The following is an 18,174-nucleotide window of genomic DNA, read 5'->3' on the forward strand; positions in this document are numbered from 1 at the left end:
AGAGTGTATTTTAAATAAAAAAAAAAACTGTAATCTTACTTTAAGCAGCGTTGATTCTGGTGTTGGAGCAGATGTCAGTATTTTTATTTTTCCCAAATCAAACATTGCACCGCCTGTTCTCTGGAGGCCTGTAGCCCCGAACCAACTGACCGCTCTGTCTTATTAAATTGGCCTTTTCACAAGTCTGCTCATTATTCGTCATCAATAACAGCGGGGGGGGGGGGTAAGCCTCTGTAAGGTTTGTCGTTGTTTTGCCCCCTTTTTCTCCCCTGCCAGCCGTCCTAATCAGGTAAATATGGAGATGATTCGTTGGCCCATTGTCTTGTGGCTCGGGTCGCCCTGGAGCTAATTCTGCCGTGTTCCTGTCGGGATGCGACAGAGCTGTAAGTGCGGCTTCAGTGAGCCGCGGCGTCAGAGATAATGATGGGTTGTAGAGGGAAGAGGGGGGGACGAGGGAGGCCGGGCGACACTCACAGCCTGAGGGATCTGTGCTTTTAACGTTGATAAGAGGTTTGACGATGAAGTTATTTTGTTACTTTCCTATATGATTTGTGCAGCTGCTCTGGACTCAAGAGTTCTCCAGAGAAGGAAATCCAATCCTTAAGCTGTCCTCAAGAATTCAGCCAAGAGCGGTTTCCTCTCGTGTCAGCTTCTTGCACTTTGTTCCAAATCTTAACGGATAATGTCCAAATGTAACTCTCGACTATTTCCGGCAGGAGATTAATATCTCTGGTTTCCTAACAGCAATGCTATCTGCAGGAACCTTGTTTACAAATGTGCTCATGAAATGTATTACAGGAACAAGGTTGAAAAATAAACACAATTCTTGGAAGAAATCTTTCTTCTGACCAGTCACTTTGCAGGTTGCATGTTGGAGTGACTCTATATGAACGTTGTGTGCGGTCACAGTAAAGTTTACCGCGTACCAAAAAAACTGCCGTTGGGGGCACAAGGAGGAAAAAAAAGAGGCAGAAAAGAAGCAGAAAATGAGTCTTTACGGAAAAAGAAGCGAACCATCAGCATGAATGACGGGAAAACGATTGGACGCTGTCACTCAGTATGTTTAACGTTTTGTCCAAATGGCGGTTTTAGACTAACGTAGGTGTCCGTGAGTTCCTCTTTGTTGTTACACAATATGCAGCATATTGATGAAAGCTGTGTAGTATTATGTTAAGTGCCTCAGCTAACAAACACCTAACATTAGGCTCGCTAAAAGCTTACTTTTTCCATCAACATGTCAGTGATTAACTGCACCCCCAGACACAGAATGCTAAAATAATCCTCCCACGTGCTAAAATATGCAGTTTTTACCCGCTGCATTCATTTTGTTTGCATTTCAGGTCTTGGTTGCACATCGTGATGCTGATGCAGTTTTCTCTGTTGAATGTGTTTTTTTTTTTCACAGTACGTTTTTGTTTCGCCCCACAAAGCGAGGCTGCGTATTCTCCGGATGAGTGGAGCTCTATGGCTTGGAGAGGGATAAAATATGTCGGGCTTTGGATGCCCAGCCATTGCTTGTTAGCACAATTTAGTCCCCTTCTCATTTATTTCAACTAAAGCCAAACCCGAACATTCATCTCGGACTGCTGATTTCCAGAGACCGCCAGAGAAAGAGACGAAGAAAAAAAAAAATCAGTTGCACTAACTGAAAGCAGAGACATGATTCAGCTGGAGGCGCTCGGCAAACAGTGCAGGAGGCAGGAAAGATGGGGAGGTGAACAAGCAAAGAGATTTTTAAAGACGTCCCGGAGCGAGAGGGAGGGAGGAAGGAGGAGGGAAATGGAGGGGAAGAAAGAAAAGCTGTGGGAGAAAATAAGGCCGCGTCCCCGTGGACGACTGATAGGACGCGTGCGTGCGATGGAATGACACGTCGGCGCCGCATCTGCTCCGTTTTGCCACTCGGCCGGGTTGCCATAACGACCAGCACATCCTCGCTCGCTTGCCTTTTTTTCTTTTTTTTTTTCTTTTCCATGCTTCCCTTTCACTTTACTCTCTCTACCGCTCTCTATTTGCACCCCCCCCCCCCCCCCCCACCTCCCTCCATCTATGACTTACATAAACCTCTTGTGCGGGCGCGGGTTGCTCGGAGGTTTTTGAGTGCATTCAAGTCTTCTCCTTCTCTTTTTCTCACATATGCCCACTCTCAAAATGTCTTCCGGCGGGTCGCCAGCGATTTTTCCTTCGGCTGGCTGAATAAAAAAGCGTGACGGATTCAACAAGGAGACAGGAAGCGGGTCGGTAATGAGGAGCCTGCTTAGCATGTAGGGAGCATACACCACCTTCCGCACTTCCCGTGTGGGTGTTGGTGCAATGTCCAAGTGTGACAAAGACAGGGAGGACGAGAACAGTTAATTGCTTTGTCATTGGTTAATTAAAGCTGATGTGGTTGTTCTGGTTTCCTGACCCGCGGCTGCTCTGGTGTATATGACAAATACATAAAATAAGAATATCAGCAGCGTTTTTGATTGTACAGTGTCTGTCGTAATAGATTTAATAGATTTGGCTGGTGAGTTATAATTACTATATATATAATTATTTCTCCTACCAATCACTTCAGTTTCAAGAAAGGCTAAAGACTGATGAGAGGACCACCAGCTGTGATCTGAGATGGATCACATGTTGTGAAAGAAAAAATGTCCAACGGATCCTGACAGGTTGCCTGTCGCAAAACAACTGAAATGCTATTCGTAACTTTTCCCCCCTCATACATCTTTTTGTTTGTCTTAAATATGTGTTACATACAATGACTACATCCGTCATTCAAACATACAAATTTGTGTGTGCTCATCAAAGATGGAGGTGTTCCCGGGTGGTGTCAAATGACTCCGACTTAAATCTGGTATTTTTTTAACGGGAATGAGGAGTAACGCGGACACGCGTTCCGTCCGCTCGTGTGACAGCGACGCGGCGCCGCTCGGCAGCTTGGAGGTCTGTAGACAAAGCCATCTGCCTGTCTGTCCCCAGACGCACACCGTCCTCTCGAAACAGGGAGTCCGGGACTCAGATGGCGGCTTTGTGTGTCTGTGTGTGTGTGGGTTTGTGTGTGCATCCACCAATGTGCCCGTAATTTACACTTTGATGCCCGTGTGCATTGTGAAAGATCTTATTAGAGCATAAACGTCGTCCATGATGTGTGACACCGTGCACGTGGCTATAGGAAAGGCCCCGGCTTCTTTTTTCATTTTCACTTTCTATTCTCAGTCACACAAAATCACATGAATGTCCCCAATGAACAAAGCGGCCTGCAGAAACCTGCCAGCGACTCTTCCATCCTGCTTACACGCCTGCGGTTGATTACTGCACAATAGCACGGAGGACTTATGTAACATTAAGGGAAAAAAGGGATGTTTGAGAGGTTTTTTTTTTTTTCTTTTGAAGGTTGCACACCAAAGTAATTTGGATATAATCCGGAGCAGGAAGGATATCCTGAATATTCACAAACATGTTGCTCGGAGCCAACGTGTTTGCTGCAGTGGTGGTTCTAGTGCTACAAACAGCATGTCAGATGATACTTAAAAGACAAATGTATAGACGTTGCCCATCAATGAACTCAGACACTGACTCGCTTACTCACAAAGTTCACCGCCAATATTTTGTGTGGTCGCCGAGACGCGCTTTCACCCGACTAACCGTGAACCCCTTTCTTCTTTTTGTCCCCTCTCCTCCTTTTGTTTCACACCCCTCGTCCTCTCTGATTCCTCCCAAAACCATCCCTATCTCACCTGTCCTGTCCTCTACCCCCCCGTCCCCCGTCCCCCGTCCCCGTCTCCATCAGATGTAACGTCCAGGATTACATCTGGCACAAGGGCGCACGCTGCGATTCGGTGGCGACCGAGTTCCAGGTGATGTGTCTGGCCGTGGGCGCCTCGGCCTTGGTGGTCCTGCTGCTCTTCATGATCATCGTGTGCTTCGCCAAGAAGCTTCACGTGCTCAAGACGGAGAACAAGAAGCTACGCAAGCGCAGGTGAGTTTGGGCGAAGGGATGTCTGAAGTTGGTTGGTTCTTTGACAGGAGGCTTTATTCACGCCTGTTTACAGAGAAAGCCTTGAATTATGTGGATATTTCATCACATTATGGGGGATAAACCTTGAGCTCATGCTCTATCTGCAATTTAGACTCTTAATCTTACGTGTTACCTGAACGGGAGTTTGGGATGACTTAACAGGGGTCACATGATGAGGAAATGATCTGCTTCATCTGAGGACATTTTCTAGTGTTTGCAATTGATAAAAAATACCATCCTTCCTTTGCTCTCTGCCGCCTTCTTCTTCTTTTGATCTTCTTTTGACACCCAATCGTAACTTTAAGTTAATTCTTAACTTGTTTTAAGGTAACAATAGACATAAATGATGATGTGAGGATGGAGATAATGTATTAATGTGAAAATAATAATCATCCCTCAGGCGTTTTTTAAGATTAACCTCCATGAATGTTGATTGGCATAAAAAAGTGCTGTTAACTGTTAACTGTCACGTATTTGATATGATATCATAATTCTAGCAAATGTGCCATCAAGCGCAGAAACTGGTTTGAAGAAACCTAAAAATCCTGTCTTTGTGTGGCTGAGTGGGAGGTGGAGGCAATATTTATTAAAGAAAAGATGACCACGAGAGTGACAGACGGATTGAAGGGTTGGATTGAATGTTTAAAGGGGGCTGTGCGGAGGGGAGGGGCTTCGGCTCGGCATTGCCTTCGCCGGCATCTCAACATTGGTCTCCCTAGCAACAGCGCCGCCGCGGATGAGCAGCAGCCCCGGCGATCGAGCGTCCTCGGACGTGAAGCGGAGGACTGAATTCTGCACGGCAGATCCTGCGACTGCGTTTAGCCCCACGAAGGGAAGGTTGTCACGCTTGACGTGGTGGAGGAAATTATGGATGGTGAGGATGAGGAGGGCGAGGAGGAAGAACGGTGCAGTCAGTAGAAGCCTCGCTCGCAGATATTTTGAGAGAAAAAAGGAGAAAAGGGTGATGTCATTGGTACTCTGGACCCAGCTGAAAGTAGGGCAGTCTGAACAGGAGGAGGGAGGGAGGGAGGGAGAAACAGGGGGAGGTGGAGTTGACCTACATACAGCTGTGCGACCCGAGGGCTGTGTGTGTGTGTGTGTGTGTGTGTGTGTGTGTGTTTATGGGCAGTGTGGAGCATGAAAGAGACAACACAGCCTCATCAAGTGGTCGGCTTAAAAGAAATCAAAGAGCAGAAAGGAGGAGGAGGAGGAGGAGGAGGAAGAGGGTAACAGAAGACAGGAGTAAAAGAAAGGAGAGCAGAATGAAACGGGGGAGGATGGGATGGGGGGGAGTCAGGGAGAAACTGTTGCAGGAGAAGAGTGGAGAAGAAAGGAATAAGAGAGCTATTAGAGGAAAGAATCTCACATTCAGAAGAGTGTGTGTGTGCGTACGTGCGTGTGCGTGTGTGTGTGTGTGTGTATGACGGCTGATGAATACTGAGACGCCCACACTCCCCCATCTGCTGCAATTAATCGCGGCCGCTGCGTCTCTCTGCCGCAGTCGCGATTGGACCCCACACCCTGGTCAAAGATGAGGAAGAGGAGGGAGGAATCTCTCATTCCAGCTGTTAAAACAAAGACATGAATCTGTTTCATGTAAATGTAAAAAGCATTTTTGTATTGATTTTTATCTAACGCCACTACTGACGTTTTCTGTTAGGCACCTGATTAAATTGGACGTTGGCGCCTGATGTCGTGTGAGGGACTATTCCTTCCTAGCTGGTCGATCAGTCGATCAGTTACATGCATCCAGGTTCACTTTCAGGTTTCTTCTTGTTCTTCTTTGCCACCTTAGGGGGAATGTTTACGAGTATACGGTCTAGACCTTCCCCACATGGAACGTGTCATGAGACAACTATATTTGAGTTGAGATTGGGATTGGAAGAGTCCAAAGGTGTCGCTCAACTTTGAGATCACAAGTGGAGAAGGGAGAACACGATCTCTGTCGGTCTCCCTCTCTCGTCGCCTTTGATTGTCACAATGTTCATGAAATATTAATATGGAACTCGAGTGAAGATCAGAGAAATGGCGCTTTTTTTTTTGTGGGTAGGAAGTAGATGGCGGGCTCTTTGACTCTGGATGTGACGGCGAGGTGAAGGGAGGAGGGGGAGAGGCACAGCGAGACGTTTAAGTAAGGGTTTGTACGACTACGGGGAGAGATCAGTGTGACTGCGAACATGTACCTGCGAGGAGGTGAAAGGAACACCTGCGTCTGTTACGGAATACTGCGAATAGTTTCTCCCCTGTGATTATCAGCCTTTCGTTGTGTTGTACGCGTTGTGCGTACAAACCTTGAGCGACATTATTCAGATAATGTTCGAATCTGTGTATCCGGGTATCGCAAAGCAAAAGCTGTTACACCTCTGAACTAACTTCCCTTAGTGGTCTTTTTAGCTCATTTGGATCGCTTTTTAATGCCTTTTGAATGCGTTCCGCCTGTTCGGTGTTTTATTTCCACTGTTTTAGGTGAACAAACCTCAGCTGAGGGAAGAGTCTGTATCTGTAGCGCACACATCATCAGAGATGTTTCTACATTATGCGTATAACACTGAGAGGTCCGGGTCTCACGGTTGTTTTATTTTATTAGTCTGTTGCATCACAGATACAATGTCTTGTTTCTTGGAAAACTTTCCGTCTGTGACTAATGCTGCTTATTGCTTTTTTTTTCTCCCCCCTCCTTTCTTTTTTTCCCCCGTTTGTTTGTCTTTACTTCAATAATGTAATCTTTTCCCCCTAAATTTGTCCTTTTCTTGCCCTGCTTGTCCTCCCTCTCTTCTACTGGGTTCCATTTTGTGTCACTGTCTCTTCACTTGTCTGTTTCCGTCTCCTCGACGTCTACCCGTTGGGTTCTTGTGAATCCCCACATGTCAATGCCACGTGCGTCTCCCTGTCCTCCTCCCTATCTTCCCCAAAATCTTTTGCGTCATCTCGTTCCCTTGTCTCGTCCTTCTGCTCATCATCGTCCTTTCATCCTTTCCTCCAAATTCTGTTTTTTGTTCATATTGAATCCTTCTCCACTTTTCACCCATCTTCATCTCCACCATCACCCCCCCCCCCCCCCCACCCCCCCTTCCATCCTCCGACACCCAGCAGTAAGTACCGGCCTTCATCGGAGCAGCACAATGATAATTTCTCGCTGTCCACCATCGCTGAGGGCTCCCACCCAAATGTAAGGAAACTGTGCGACACCCCTCCTAACGTCCCTCATGCCCGTGCATTGGCTTACTATGATAACATTATCTGTCAGGTAACGTGGTTCTCGCCTCTCTCTCTCACCCCTTTTTTCTGCATCTCCCCCTTGCAAACCCTGCCCGGTGCCCCCTGACTCCCCTCCTAATGCATGGGCATGAGTAGTCTCTGATAGGTGTGCAACGCTCAGGACGGGCGGGTGGGCGAGGTCGGAGCGGGGCAAAGGATGGCGGGAGTTTTCTCAAGTAGCGAATGGCGGTGATCCAAAGGGATGAGAAATAAAACCACATGATGTCCACTGTATAATATTATACACATTTGAGTGGTTTTTATACTTTCATCTAAATATCTAAAAATATTTTATGTGTTATATCAGGATATAACCATATATAGAAGGCCTTGTTTTTTAAAACCAATTTAACCATTGACACATTTCTTAACTGCTCATAATAAATTGGAGCAGCCGAGGTTAGAGGTTAAATTCCCCCCTCAAAGCCTACAGACTGAACATTTACGGACGGCTCTCACAGTGCAGATAACAAACCGCCCCTGCTTAAACTTGAGCCCCCTTCCAAGAGAAAACTCCCACAATCCTTCACTGCGACCCTCCCACCCCGTCCCTTTCTAACCTGCTCTCTCTCTCCGATCACCTTTTGCATCGGTGTGTCATGGCATCCCTGCTCTCTCGCCGACATGCGCCATCCCAGTGGTCATGTCAGCCGTAGCGGCTCCGCTTCGCTATTTGTTTTTGCAAATCTGTATTAACCTGTTTATCCTGAAAAGGGGAGGTGGGGGAGGTGAGCGGGGCTGCCACAATTGGTCCAAAATGGTTCATTTTGTTTGTTTGTTTGTTTCCGGGGGGGAGGCAGGGAAAGGATTGATGCCACATACAGGTAAGCTAGAGGTGTGGGGTATATATTTGGGAGAAATGGTTGGGGTGATCAGGATAAACACCTGGGATGCAACCCCTCCCCCCACCCCCACCTTCCCCTACTTGCAGCGGCCCGAGAGCCGACAGGTGCCTCACTAACTGAAGCATGGGTAGCTAGTAGCGGCTGCGCTATCGTTGTAGCGGCATGGGTAGTTCGAGCGCTACAACTCACTTTGAGTTTGTTTTGATTTGTTTTCCAGGGGTTTTCAGGATTTGGTACCACCCTCTAACAGCTCCATCAGTAGTTCTGTTCACCTGTGACGCTGCAGCTACTAGTCGTTTCTCTGTAACTCTCATTTTAACTCAATTTCCTTTAGAGGCCTCGCCCACTCTACCAAATACCATTTTCACTACCCTGAGAGACAAGAAATCCTGAAGGGATTACAAAAAACTTCCATCATCACCTCCGAATAACATCTTTAAAAAAAGGTCAACTTCCTAACGCAACACCTTTCACAGCCCCCTAAAAAACGGAGTCATCCTCTGGACGGAATATAGTAGTCGTAAATACTTTTGGTATGTTTCGGCACTTGCAAGTCAATAAAACACATTTGTGCTGCCCAGGAAGGCAAGAAGATAGCGAGCTTGCGAACAATGCAGTTTTGCAAATGTTTTATGAGGAAGGAAAACTGACTCTGTGTGTTTCGCAGCAACTGAATGAACTTAAGTTCAAAAAAACTGCAGGTTACCTTTTTGTAACAAATAGCGTTGGGTTTGCTTTCAACAAATTGTATATCAGCTGTAATCTGTTAACATTGATACTTCCAGTAACTTTTTAAAATATGAATGAAGAATCCAGACCAACAGCATGTGGAGCAAATGGTCCATGAAGGCTTAGGTGCGTGAAGGTTGGCGTCACCTTTCTACAGACGACTAAAAGATTAGATTAACAATCTGAAACAAACATGATGAAAGCTAAAATTAAATAGATTCGATAAATTTCATAAAATGGTATCAAACCTCAACCCTAGTGATCCATTTGGTGAGACAGTTTTTGGCGGTAACTCTTTCTTAAGCACAGTCCACAAAAGGCACACTCCTCAACAAACAAAAAAAGATTTCCGACTACTATTCAGCCCGGATTGACTTTCTAAAACATCTTCCAGCCACTTACACAACTCATTTTAGACATAACGGTTTCCACCAAACCAAAACCCTCCCCCCCTCCCCCCAACACACACACACAAAAAAGCCAACAAAAACACCGCCAATAAATCAAATAACCTCAATTCCCTTCCTGACTAATAGCCCAGCGTCTGTGTCAAGACGGTTGTCCCCATCCAGAAGTATCCAAACCTGTATGTACTGTGCTAATATGGGACAGAGAGTCTGCGTCCAGCTGAGAATATCACGTCTGAGAGGAAGTTTAGTCTCTCCCACGTTTGGTCTCCAACTCTCGATCTCTCTCTTGTCTATTTTATCTGTCTGCTTCTCTTCCTGTCTGCCTCCTCTCTCTCGCTACTTAAATTCTCCGTATCGTCTCCCACACGTCTTCTTTCTCTCCGTCCACATCGATGAGTCTCTCCTCGTCCTCCCTCGCTCTCTCTTTCTCTCTCTCTGTCTCTGTCTTTCTCTGAGGATGCCTTGTATGGTTTTGAGGAGTATAACCCTTTGCCCCATCCCCCTCCCTCTTAGAAAACCATGAGCAGATACACCTGGGAGTGTAAGACCAAAGAGGAGTCCGACTGCGAGGTAAGACCTAATCCCAAATGTCAGATAGTGCCGCTCCCCCCCTACCTCCCCCCACCCCCACCTCTTCTCTCACCTACCCAAACAGCTCTCTCATTGTTACTGTGGCCCTGTCAATCACCGTCTCTCAACTCTCAGTGGACCCATCTGAGTTGTACCCCCCACCGCCAAAATAGGTAAATATAAAAATATATAAAACGTCACGAAATCAAGACGAGACACAGATCCCCACACAATCGGCCACCACTCAGAGCTGAGTATTGTCAGCGTAGTGCTCCTACTGGCATTTGAAACATTCCAACTACGCTGAATTCTAAAACAAAATAGCCCATTCATTTATTTCTCAACCTCAAATGTTTCCGAGAAGCGTATCCGATGCCGTGACGTGTCCTTTGCATTGGAGGTTATGAGCTTCCTGAGCATTGATTGACAGCTGCATCGGAGACTTCTCCCCTCGGCCTTTTTTACTTTGCGTGCAGTGGGATCTTACAAATGCCGTCTCTTGTAATGAGTCAAATCGGTAAAATAAAGCTGTAAGGACTCAAGTTGGGTCTACAATGCAACAGGTCAGCCGTCTGTCACCCAAAAAGACACAGAAGTGCAAAAAAATAAATAGTTCAATCATCCTTTAATACACATTGAAGATGACGATCATGTGGTAAAATTACAATCCAATCACAAACAGACATGAAGCAAAAAAACGGCACAAAACCGACGACCTTGTGAGGACCTTGATTTAAGTCCAGACAACGTACACACGCACATCCACACGAACACAAAGAAGCATTTACAGAGAAATTGACCCATACACACACACACGCAGCCGACCTGCACACACAAAAACACAAACACACACGCCAGTCTTTTCCTAACAATACCACAAAAAGCAGTTCTGTTTCCCAGCGGTTATAGAAACGCGTTCTGTTCGATTCGCTGTGGTAGATTGAACCCTCTTGTCCTCTATTTTGACCGGCCACATGGTTTCCACTGCAGCTCTACGCTGAAATGGGATTGTGTTTTGTTGATATTAAATAAATTCAGTACAGAAAATGAATCTCCCAAAGGACCTTATTTCCATCGGCTGAATCTGCTCTCGCTGAAAGGTAGATTTATATATTTAGCAATTAATTAAAGTTTCCCCCTAATTTAAAAATGTTCATTCTTTATGTAGTGAGAACATAAAGTACTGGGACCAAGCTATTAAATAGTGTGAGTTCTTCTCTGTCTCTCATTTTTTTTTGTGCTTTTCCGGTGAAACACTTAAGAGAGATAACTAAGTGTGCAGATGTATGACATTTTTATTCTTTGGTCTTTGAAACGTGGCGGTTTTCTGTAGGTTTTCTGTGGTCATCATAAGCAGCACTGTGGCTTTCGCTGTTTACCAAGCAAACAGTTTGTTCAAAGAAGGAACAGCCTTCGAGTTGCACAATACACAATACTCTCCTACAATGATAAACTTGCGTATTATCTGGTAACACACGTTATGTCCAGATGTTATCAATGGAGCTATTCACACAGATGTGTCCTTCATAAACTCCCAGTTTGAGATCCATTTTTGTGCCAGTCCCACAACCATAAATCCTGACTGGTCCCCCTCGTCTCCTTATTGCTCTTCCCTGTCACACATACATGCACACGAAATGCAAACACACAAATGTAGGAAAAATGGAAAAAGAGCCAATATGTCAACACAAACAAACCACAAACCAGTATATAAACACATGCACGGAGAGAGCGGTGCATCGGGGCTAATATTAACTCACACACATACCAGTGCAAATATTCTAATGTGAAGCTTTTGCACCCGAGCATGAAAAACAAACACTAAAGCTAACAGACACAGACGTGTCACAAAACAATATAAATCCAAAACATATTTACTCAGCAGCATGCAGCGAGCTGAAGAAGTATACTGATCCAGACTCTTTTAATCCAACAAGACGCACAAACACCACTGGGCATTTCACTAGATAGATGCTTTAATCTCATGTAAAATATATATACCAGTTAACAGATTGCAGACATGTTTTCCCTTCTGGTATGAATCCTAACGCTTCTTATTCATTTATGTTATTATGCTGAGTTATTGGTGACAAAGCACCTAAAAAAGGAATTCCTCACCCACAAAATTTCCATTTCTACATCAATTACTGAACCGGTGTAACCTTTAACTCTAAAGAAAACCTCCGTAGGGAACGAAGAATTAAAAAAAATCTTCATCTAAGAGAAGAGTAATAGAAAGAGCTCAGCTGTCTCTGTGAGGTAGTGAGAATGAGATTTTTTGAATGACACTCAGCCCTTTACTTCACTAAAAAATGTTTTTCTATTGTATCATCGTTAAGGCATGAGAGAAATACAGCGTTGAGGTAACGCAGGTCAAGTATTTGATATACTGTTTAAGCAAATCCACTCTCACCAGCCCAATGAAAACGCTAAAAGGACATTAGGAGCCGTCCGTGTGCCTCCATCATCATCACCATCAAAACCCTGTTTTATCTCTGTTCCTACTTCCTTTTCGAAATGACACCCGCTCTAAAGTCCCCGTGGTATGTGCCCCCCGCCCACTGCCCGTGCTCCCCCACCCACCCTCAACCTTCGCAAAATAAACGTAAAACATTTTCCAGTTTCACGCTGACGGGAGGACAGAGGGCCCCTATCCCGTAACCATGGAAGTGACGTATCCACACGTCCTGCCTGAAGTTACTATCTAGGCCAGCAGCCAGCGGGTAAATGCTCTCACTGCTCTTCCTTTCTGAAAGTGCCATTGAATTCAAACGCAAAAACATTCAATTAGGTGCGTGTCTGCTAATGGCAAAGGGCCCTCGGGTCGTGTGTGTCCGAATGAATGTGTCCTTCTCGACAGACGTCTCTGTAAAGGGTGTGTGTGTGTGACGGGCGCCCCAGGATGCCTCGTGTCGATGACGCCATGCAATATTAATGGGGATAAGAGGCTGAGAAGCCGCGCTGTAATGGACTTGCAATCAATTTCTTCCCTCTGACCTTAATTAAATTCAGATGGATTGGATTGAGCTCTTTAAAAAAAAAGCGTATTTATTTTTGTTCCCCCCCCAGCGACTGCCTAGGGTATGTATGACGGTGGTACCATGATGGAGAGAGTTTATTTCTCTTTTGTTTTTCTTTTGGGAAGGTAAATTCCATGAGGAGGTGAAGCAGGAGGAGGTCTGCATTGAGCGATCGCTGCTGTACGGGGAGGGGGGCATATTGATGCATGTGGATGTGCATGCGCTTCCCGGGTTGCCTGAAAGCAGAGGGGGGGGGTGGGGGGGGGGGGGGTTGGGAGGGGAGGTATGTCGCTCATGCAGCTCACCTCACTGTGTCCTCAACCAAACGTAACCTGCCAGTGGAGCATGAAAACAGCGATGCCTCCAAACATCTGAAATGGCTGCTACCGGAAACTGGTTTTGCTTGATGTAAAAATGCAAAAGCTGCAACTTTCGTCGAGTTGAATATTTGATTGCACTTGTTGCTGCATCCTGGCGGTCTCTAAAGGATCATACCAGTGTTTTAGGCCCTTTTGTGACAAATCAACGATTCTCAACATCTTCAGACAATGCTGCTGTTTTAGAAACCAGGCCCGATATCCTTCATGTTCTGTTCTTTTTTTAAGGACTCCTAAAAGTCTTCTTGAAAGCAGATATTTAGATCTGTGAAAGTACAGGTGTTCCTGTAGAATTGTTCCGTTAAACTGAAGCATGTTTTCTCTACGAGGCCTGCAGCCGTAGACTGTGTGTACAAAGTGGATCGAGTCATCACTGCGTTACCTATCGGTTGGTGGACTAACGCCATGAAGCCTTGAGTTCAAAGATTTACGGCCCGTCCTGAAGCATCCTCTGCTTTGTGCTCTGAGGCTAAAGGGTCCATCATTTACAAAATGAAAATCATGCTGGATTGAAAAGCGACTTGAAACTGGAGATTGAGACCCTAAACTCATGCTTACAATGTATACTGAGGAAAAAAAATTAAGAAAGTTGTTTTTGAAATTAATATGACTCAAATTTATTCATGAGATATTTATTCCTATGAATGCTGAATGGGATCAGCCCTGTTTAACACCTGGGCCTTTTCTACTGTAACATGTCAAATTGTCTTATATATAAAAGAATATATCTGAAAGACAATACGAAACCAACATTTTTTTTATAAATCTCCTCTTTGATTTTCACACTCTTCAGAAATGAATGGGAACCAAACGCTATGAATATGAATGATAGAATAATAGATGCGCGTGTTTACATTTCAAAGAATGAGCTTCTGCTGCATCATGCAACAAAGGAAGCGCTCATTGTAAATGGTTCCCCATCAACCAAAAGTCATCTCTTTAATTAACATCATAAGTAGTATATGGCAAGTTTATCTTCAGGGGAAATAAAGTGTGTGTACTGACCACAGTCAGTCATTTGAACTGGGAAAGTTCTGCCTCCCAGTTGACTGGAACGCAGTACATAGACACTGGTGTGGTTCTTTAAAGCATGACGGTGGAAGTGCATGAAATTCATGCTTCTACAGAAGAGCCAAAGGTCGTCTTCGTTATCTTAAGTCACAAGGTCAATGTTGGGCAATTCTGCAAAAAACATCTGAATTACATTAAATAACAACGACTCCTATGTCCGATGCTTAATACCTGCCCCTGTCAACAAAGGTAGGTTTGTGGGTTGGGAAAAGAACTGGATTATAGTGATAAAAGCATCGTCGTAGCAGTTAATAATAGGACAAATTGCAGGTCTCTGATAGGATGAGTACTTTGCTCTTCTGCATCAAAACCCTCTTTACTTATTTGCCTCCTTCCATTAAGGACATATTGCTTCCTGATCTGTCATTGAATGCAAGGAAGGACTTGAATTGTGAGGTGCAGAATCGTCCAATATTGATGTGGTGGCTTTCCACAAAGATGAACGTTGCGTTGGAGGAAACCCATCGGAATGATTGAGTTTCCTCCGGAGGCTTAAAAATAAAAAAAAGGTTTTTGCAGTTTTTGCACCTTGCAGGTTCAAAGTTGCACGTGAACATGCGATAGTTTGTTGTGGTTCTAACTGTACTTTCTTCCTTCCACCTCCACCTGTGCCTCCGCCTCTCGCCTGGGTAGGACGATCCTAATTCCCAGAACAAGCTGGAGGACCCGGTGAAGGCCGCGCCCAAGGAGGACGACTCCCTCAACATCCACAACTCCCTGACCCCCAAACACGAGAACCACAAGGTCCTGGGCGAGGAGAACTCCTCGGAGGTAAACTCACTGCAGAACAACATGATGTGAAAACAAAACAAGCCCAGCAACCTGACGACACAACACTGAAAACGACAAAAGGTGCGCCCCCAAACCTCCCTCCAACCCCAACAATCCCCCGCTGCTCCCCGTCCAATTGTGCCGGGGGCACCAACGGGTCAACCAACCAACCAACCAACCAGCCTGCCAACCAACGTACCAGCATACCAACCCTGGTCGACAACCGTCTCCAACACGGCCAAACTGCCACCAAGCGGCCCAGGCTGCTGCTGCAAAAAACACACCGTACACCACCACCAACACCACCAACACCACCACTGCTGCCGCCAATAGCGCCCCTGCTTAGAGTAACCCCCCTTCCAACGAATCTCACCCTGCCGCCGCCTTGCAACCCCCTCTTACATCCACTCACGCCCCTCGTTTCACTGCCCCTCCCCCTTGTCGCTGTCACTTTATTCTCCCTTATCTCTCTAACCTGCACACACACGCACACATACATACAAACGCACATAAGAAGCACGCACATACAGTGAAAAGATGAAAACAAAGACATGCGTATATGTATACACACAGACACACACACACACACACACCTTCCCCTGCCTGCATTGGTGTATTTTGTAAAAAGAAAGAAATCATACAGAAGTTTAAAACGTACGTGAAACGTCATTGTAAAAAAAAAGATAAAAACTACTGAGAGGTTTTGATGTTTGTCTGACTAATCCAGTGAGTATGTATAAATATTGGAGAAAAAAAAATCCTTGAATTGATTTCAAAAGAAGCAACACAATGTGTCTTGGTTTTCATTGATGTGATTTCTAATCCTTTGATGTATTTGTTTTTTTGTTGTTTTTTTGTACTTTTTTGGGATTTTGAACAGAATAAGCGATTCAGACAGTTGTTGAAATAAACCTTTTTAACATGACCTCTGTGGATCCTGTGTTTTCCTCAGCGTGGCGCCCCACTTTTATCCCCCTCTACTCCGACACTCTGCATGGCTTTTGAATGCAGCTTCTTACAACCTTGTCAAAAATGTGTCTCCCTGCTTACTCATGCACACTCAGGTTAAAGTTCACTAGCACATTATAATCTATTTTACATCCGGTATGGCCGTTTTTGTGTTAACACGTTGCATATATTCCTAATCAAAATATCACACAGGCCGCGTAGTGTTTTGGTGGAGAGGTAAAGAACCCTGGATTTACGACACCAAAACCAGCAGGCATTTTTGAACTACATGGTTCTGACACAACAATAGTAATTTAGTTTATTACACCAGAAGGTTACAGTGGAGCACATCCATGCAACCTTTCAGTACAGATTCGATCAATAGATATAAATCTACATGGATCTCCAAAAGCTCTCAAATACAGTAGGTGCTTTTATGGTTTAAAACGACGGGACTGAGTTTGACCTTCTCCAGAGTCGACAGCTGCTCTACTGTCAGAAAATCCCCTTTCGCAGCACATAAAGCATGACGGCAAACACCAGGTACCGGTCTGCTGCCTCTGCATGTTTCCTGCCTGCAGAGATGCTTTGCTGTTTCCATCGGAACACATTCACACTTCAACCCGTGCTCCTTATTAACAGGGGAACATATCCTTGTGACACATGTCGTTTGAAGTGCCTTCAAAGTGGCACAAACAGGAAGCAGCGTTGCAGATCTTTTATATTTTTTGTGGGAAGTGCGTGTAACTCTACACAAACACACGTCATGAAACTATTTAGGTAAATGCAGTTGGACAATTGAATTACGTAAACTAAAAAAAAGTTTAATCACCACAATTTCTTTTAACAGTTTATTATTGAAAGAATGTTTATCAGGTATCCAATTCAGCATATGAAACAACATGATACATCTTTATACTACGGACACACACCTAAAACAAAAGAAACAATATAAAATACCCATAAAAATGCGTAATTATTATATAAAATAGGTATAGTACTTTACTCAAGTACACGTTTGATTTATGTTTATTGAGTAATTACATGATATGCTTGTTTGTTCTTCTACAAAACTACATTCATGCATTCCAACTTATCAAACACTATCATAGAGATAACTACCTGCATTGCAAGTACTTTCATTTATTGTTGATTTCACTAAGTGATGGATCTGAATACTTTATTACATTTAGAATTAGTGGCTCTAGTAGTTTTTTAATTTATGGGAATATAAAAATATTTGACATTTAGAAAATAAGTTATATGATGACACACACACACACACACACACACACACACACACCTAAACAAACACAAACACCTCCAACACATATTTTAGATCTGCTCAAAAGAGCTTTTTGTTCCATTCAGGATGCCGAGCTGGCACAATGGAGCACACCCGCACAGACACATACACACACTCACAGACACACACATGCATTCATACATGTTCAAAGCAGCTGTCAGCTTCCCATACTCACCGTCACTCTCTTTCACACACACACACATTTTCTCTTCTTCTTGATGAGAAGCCTCATCAAGTCAAGTCTCAAATCAAGACGATTCTAAATCAAATCTCCAGTAATTGGTAATCTAAGGTCTTAAAGGGGTCCCGTCGTTTTGAAGTATCAGTTCCCCCATGTTCTACGGCTCGGGCCGGTGTTGCGTCTCGAGTCTGAACCACTTCTTCTTACCTGCACACTTGCGTGCGAAGGCAGTCCTCACAGAAATCAGTTCCCACAAGGATAGAAGTGCCAACACACACACACACCTGTTCCCCCATGTGATAAACGACCTTGAATGGGTCTCACGTGAGGCTGCAGTGTTGCCGGCCCTTTGTCGGGTTTCTCCTTTGGATCACTGAGAAAAAGCAAGGGGTTAAACTGTGTTATTGTGGGGGATCCTTCCCAGGGTGGAGGGCTGCTGATGGATGGAGGGTGAGGGGAAGGTCTGGGTGCACTTCTCTTTCTTCAAATGAATAAAAGGACCTGGGGGCGGCGGGGTGGGAGGGGGCAATTTTGCCCCCAGTATGTAGATGAAAAGACTCATCAAGAATAGGAAACTGAGGATAGGCGAGCTACGAAAACAGCAGTAACAGTGATTATCACCCTCTTTTATTCCTGTCAGCCTCTCACACACAAACACACTCTTGTGGAAGTTGGCACATGCAGT

The 18,174-nt window shown here is 44.8% G+C and overlaps 1 protein-coding gene across 18 annotated transcripts in view; it reads left to right on the forward strand.

Annotated features, from left to right (window-relative positions):
- cspg5a (chondroitin sulfate proteoglycan 5a) overlaps positions 1–15,979 on the forward strand; it is a 33,201-nt gene extending 17,222 nt beyond the window's left edge. The window contains exons 3-8 of one of the 18 annotated variants that reach the window (XR_013453627.1): positions 3,776–3,964; positions 7,094–7,172; positions 8,058–8,085; positions 9,759–9,815; positions 12,437–12,538; positions 14,917–15,979. Coding sequence is in view for 16 of the 18 variants with exons in the window: in XM_078094650.1 (XP_077950776.1) it covers positions 3,776–3,964; positions 7,094–7,250; positions 9,759–9,815; positions 14,917–15,084 (571 nt within the window). In the remaining 2 variants the exon portion in view is untranslated. Of the gene's footprint in view, positions 1–3,775; positions 3,965–7,093; positions 7,251–8,057; positions 8,086–9,758; positions 9,816–12,436; positions 12,539–14,916 lie in introns of all 18 variants that reach the window. The other 17 variants (XR_013453628.1, XM_078094654.1, XM_078094660.1 and 14 more) reach the window with 17 other exon arrangements.
- The last annotated feature ends 2,195 nt before the right edge of the window (positions 15,980–18,174 follow it).

The sequence above is a fragment of the Gasterosteus aculeatus genome, chromosome 20 (assembly GCF_964276395.1).
Source record: "Gasterosteus aculeatus chromosome 20, fGasAcu3.hap1.1, whole genome shotgun sequence".
In the NCBI taxonomy this organism is placed as follows: domain Eukaryota; kingdom Metazoa; phylum Chordata; class Actinopteri; order Perciformes; family Gasterosteidae; genus Gasterosteus; species Gasterosteus aculeatus.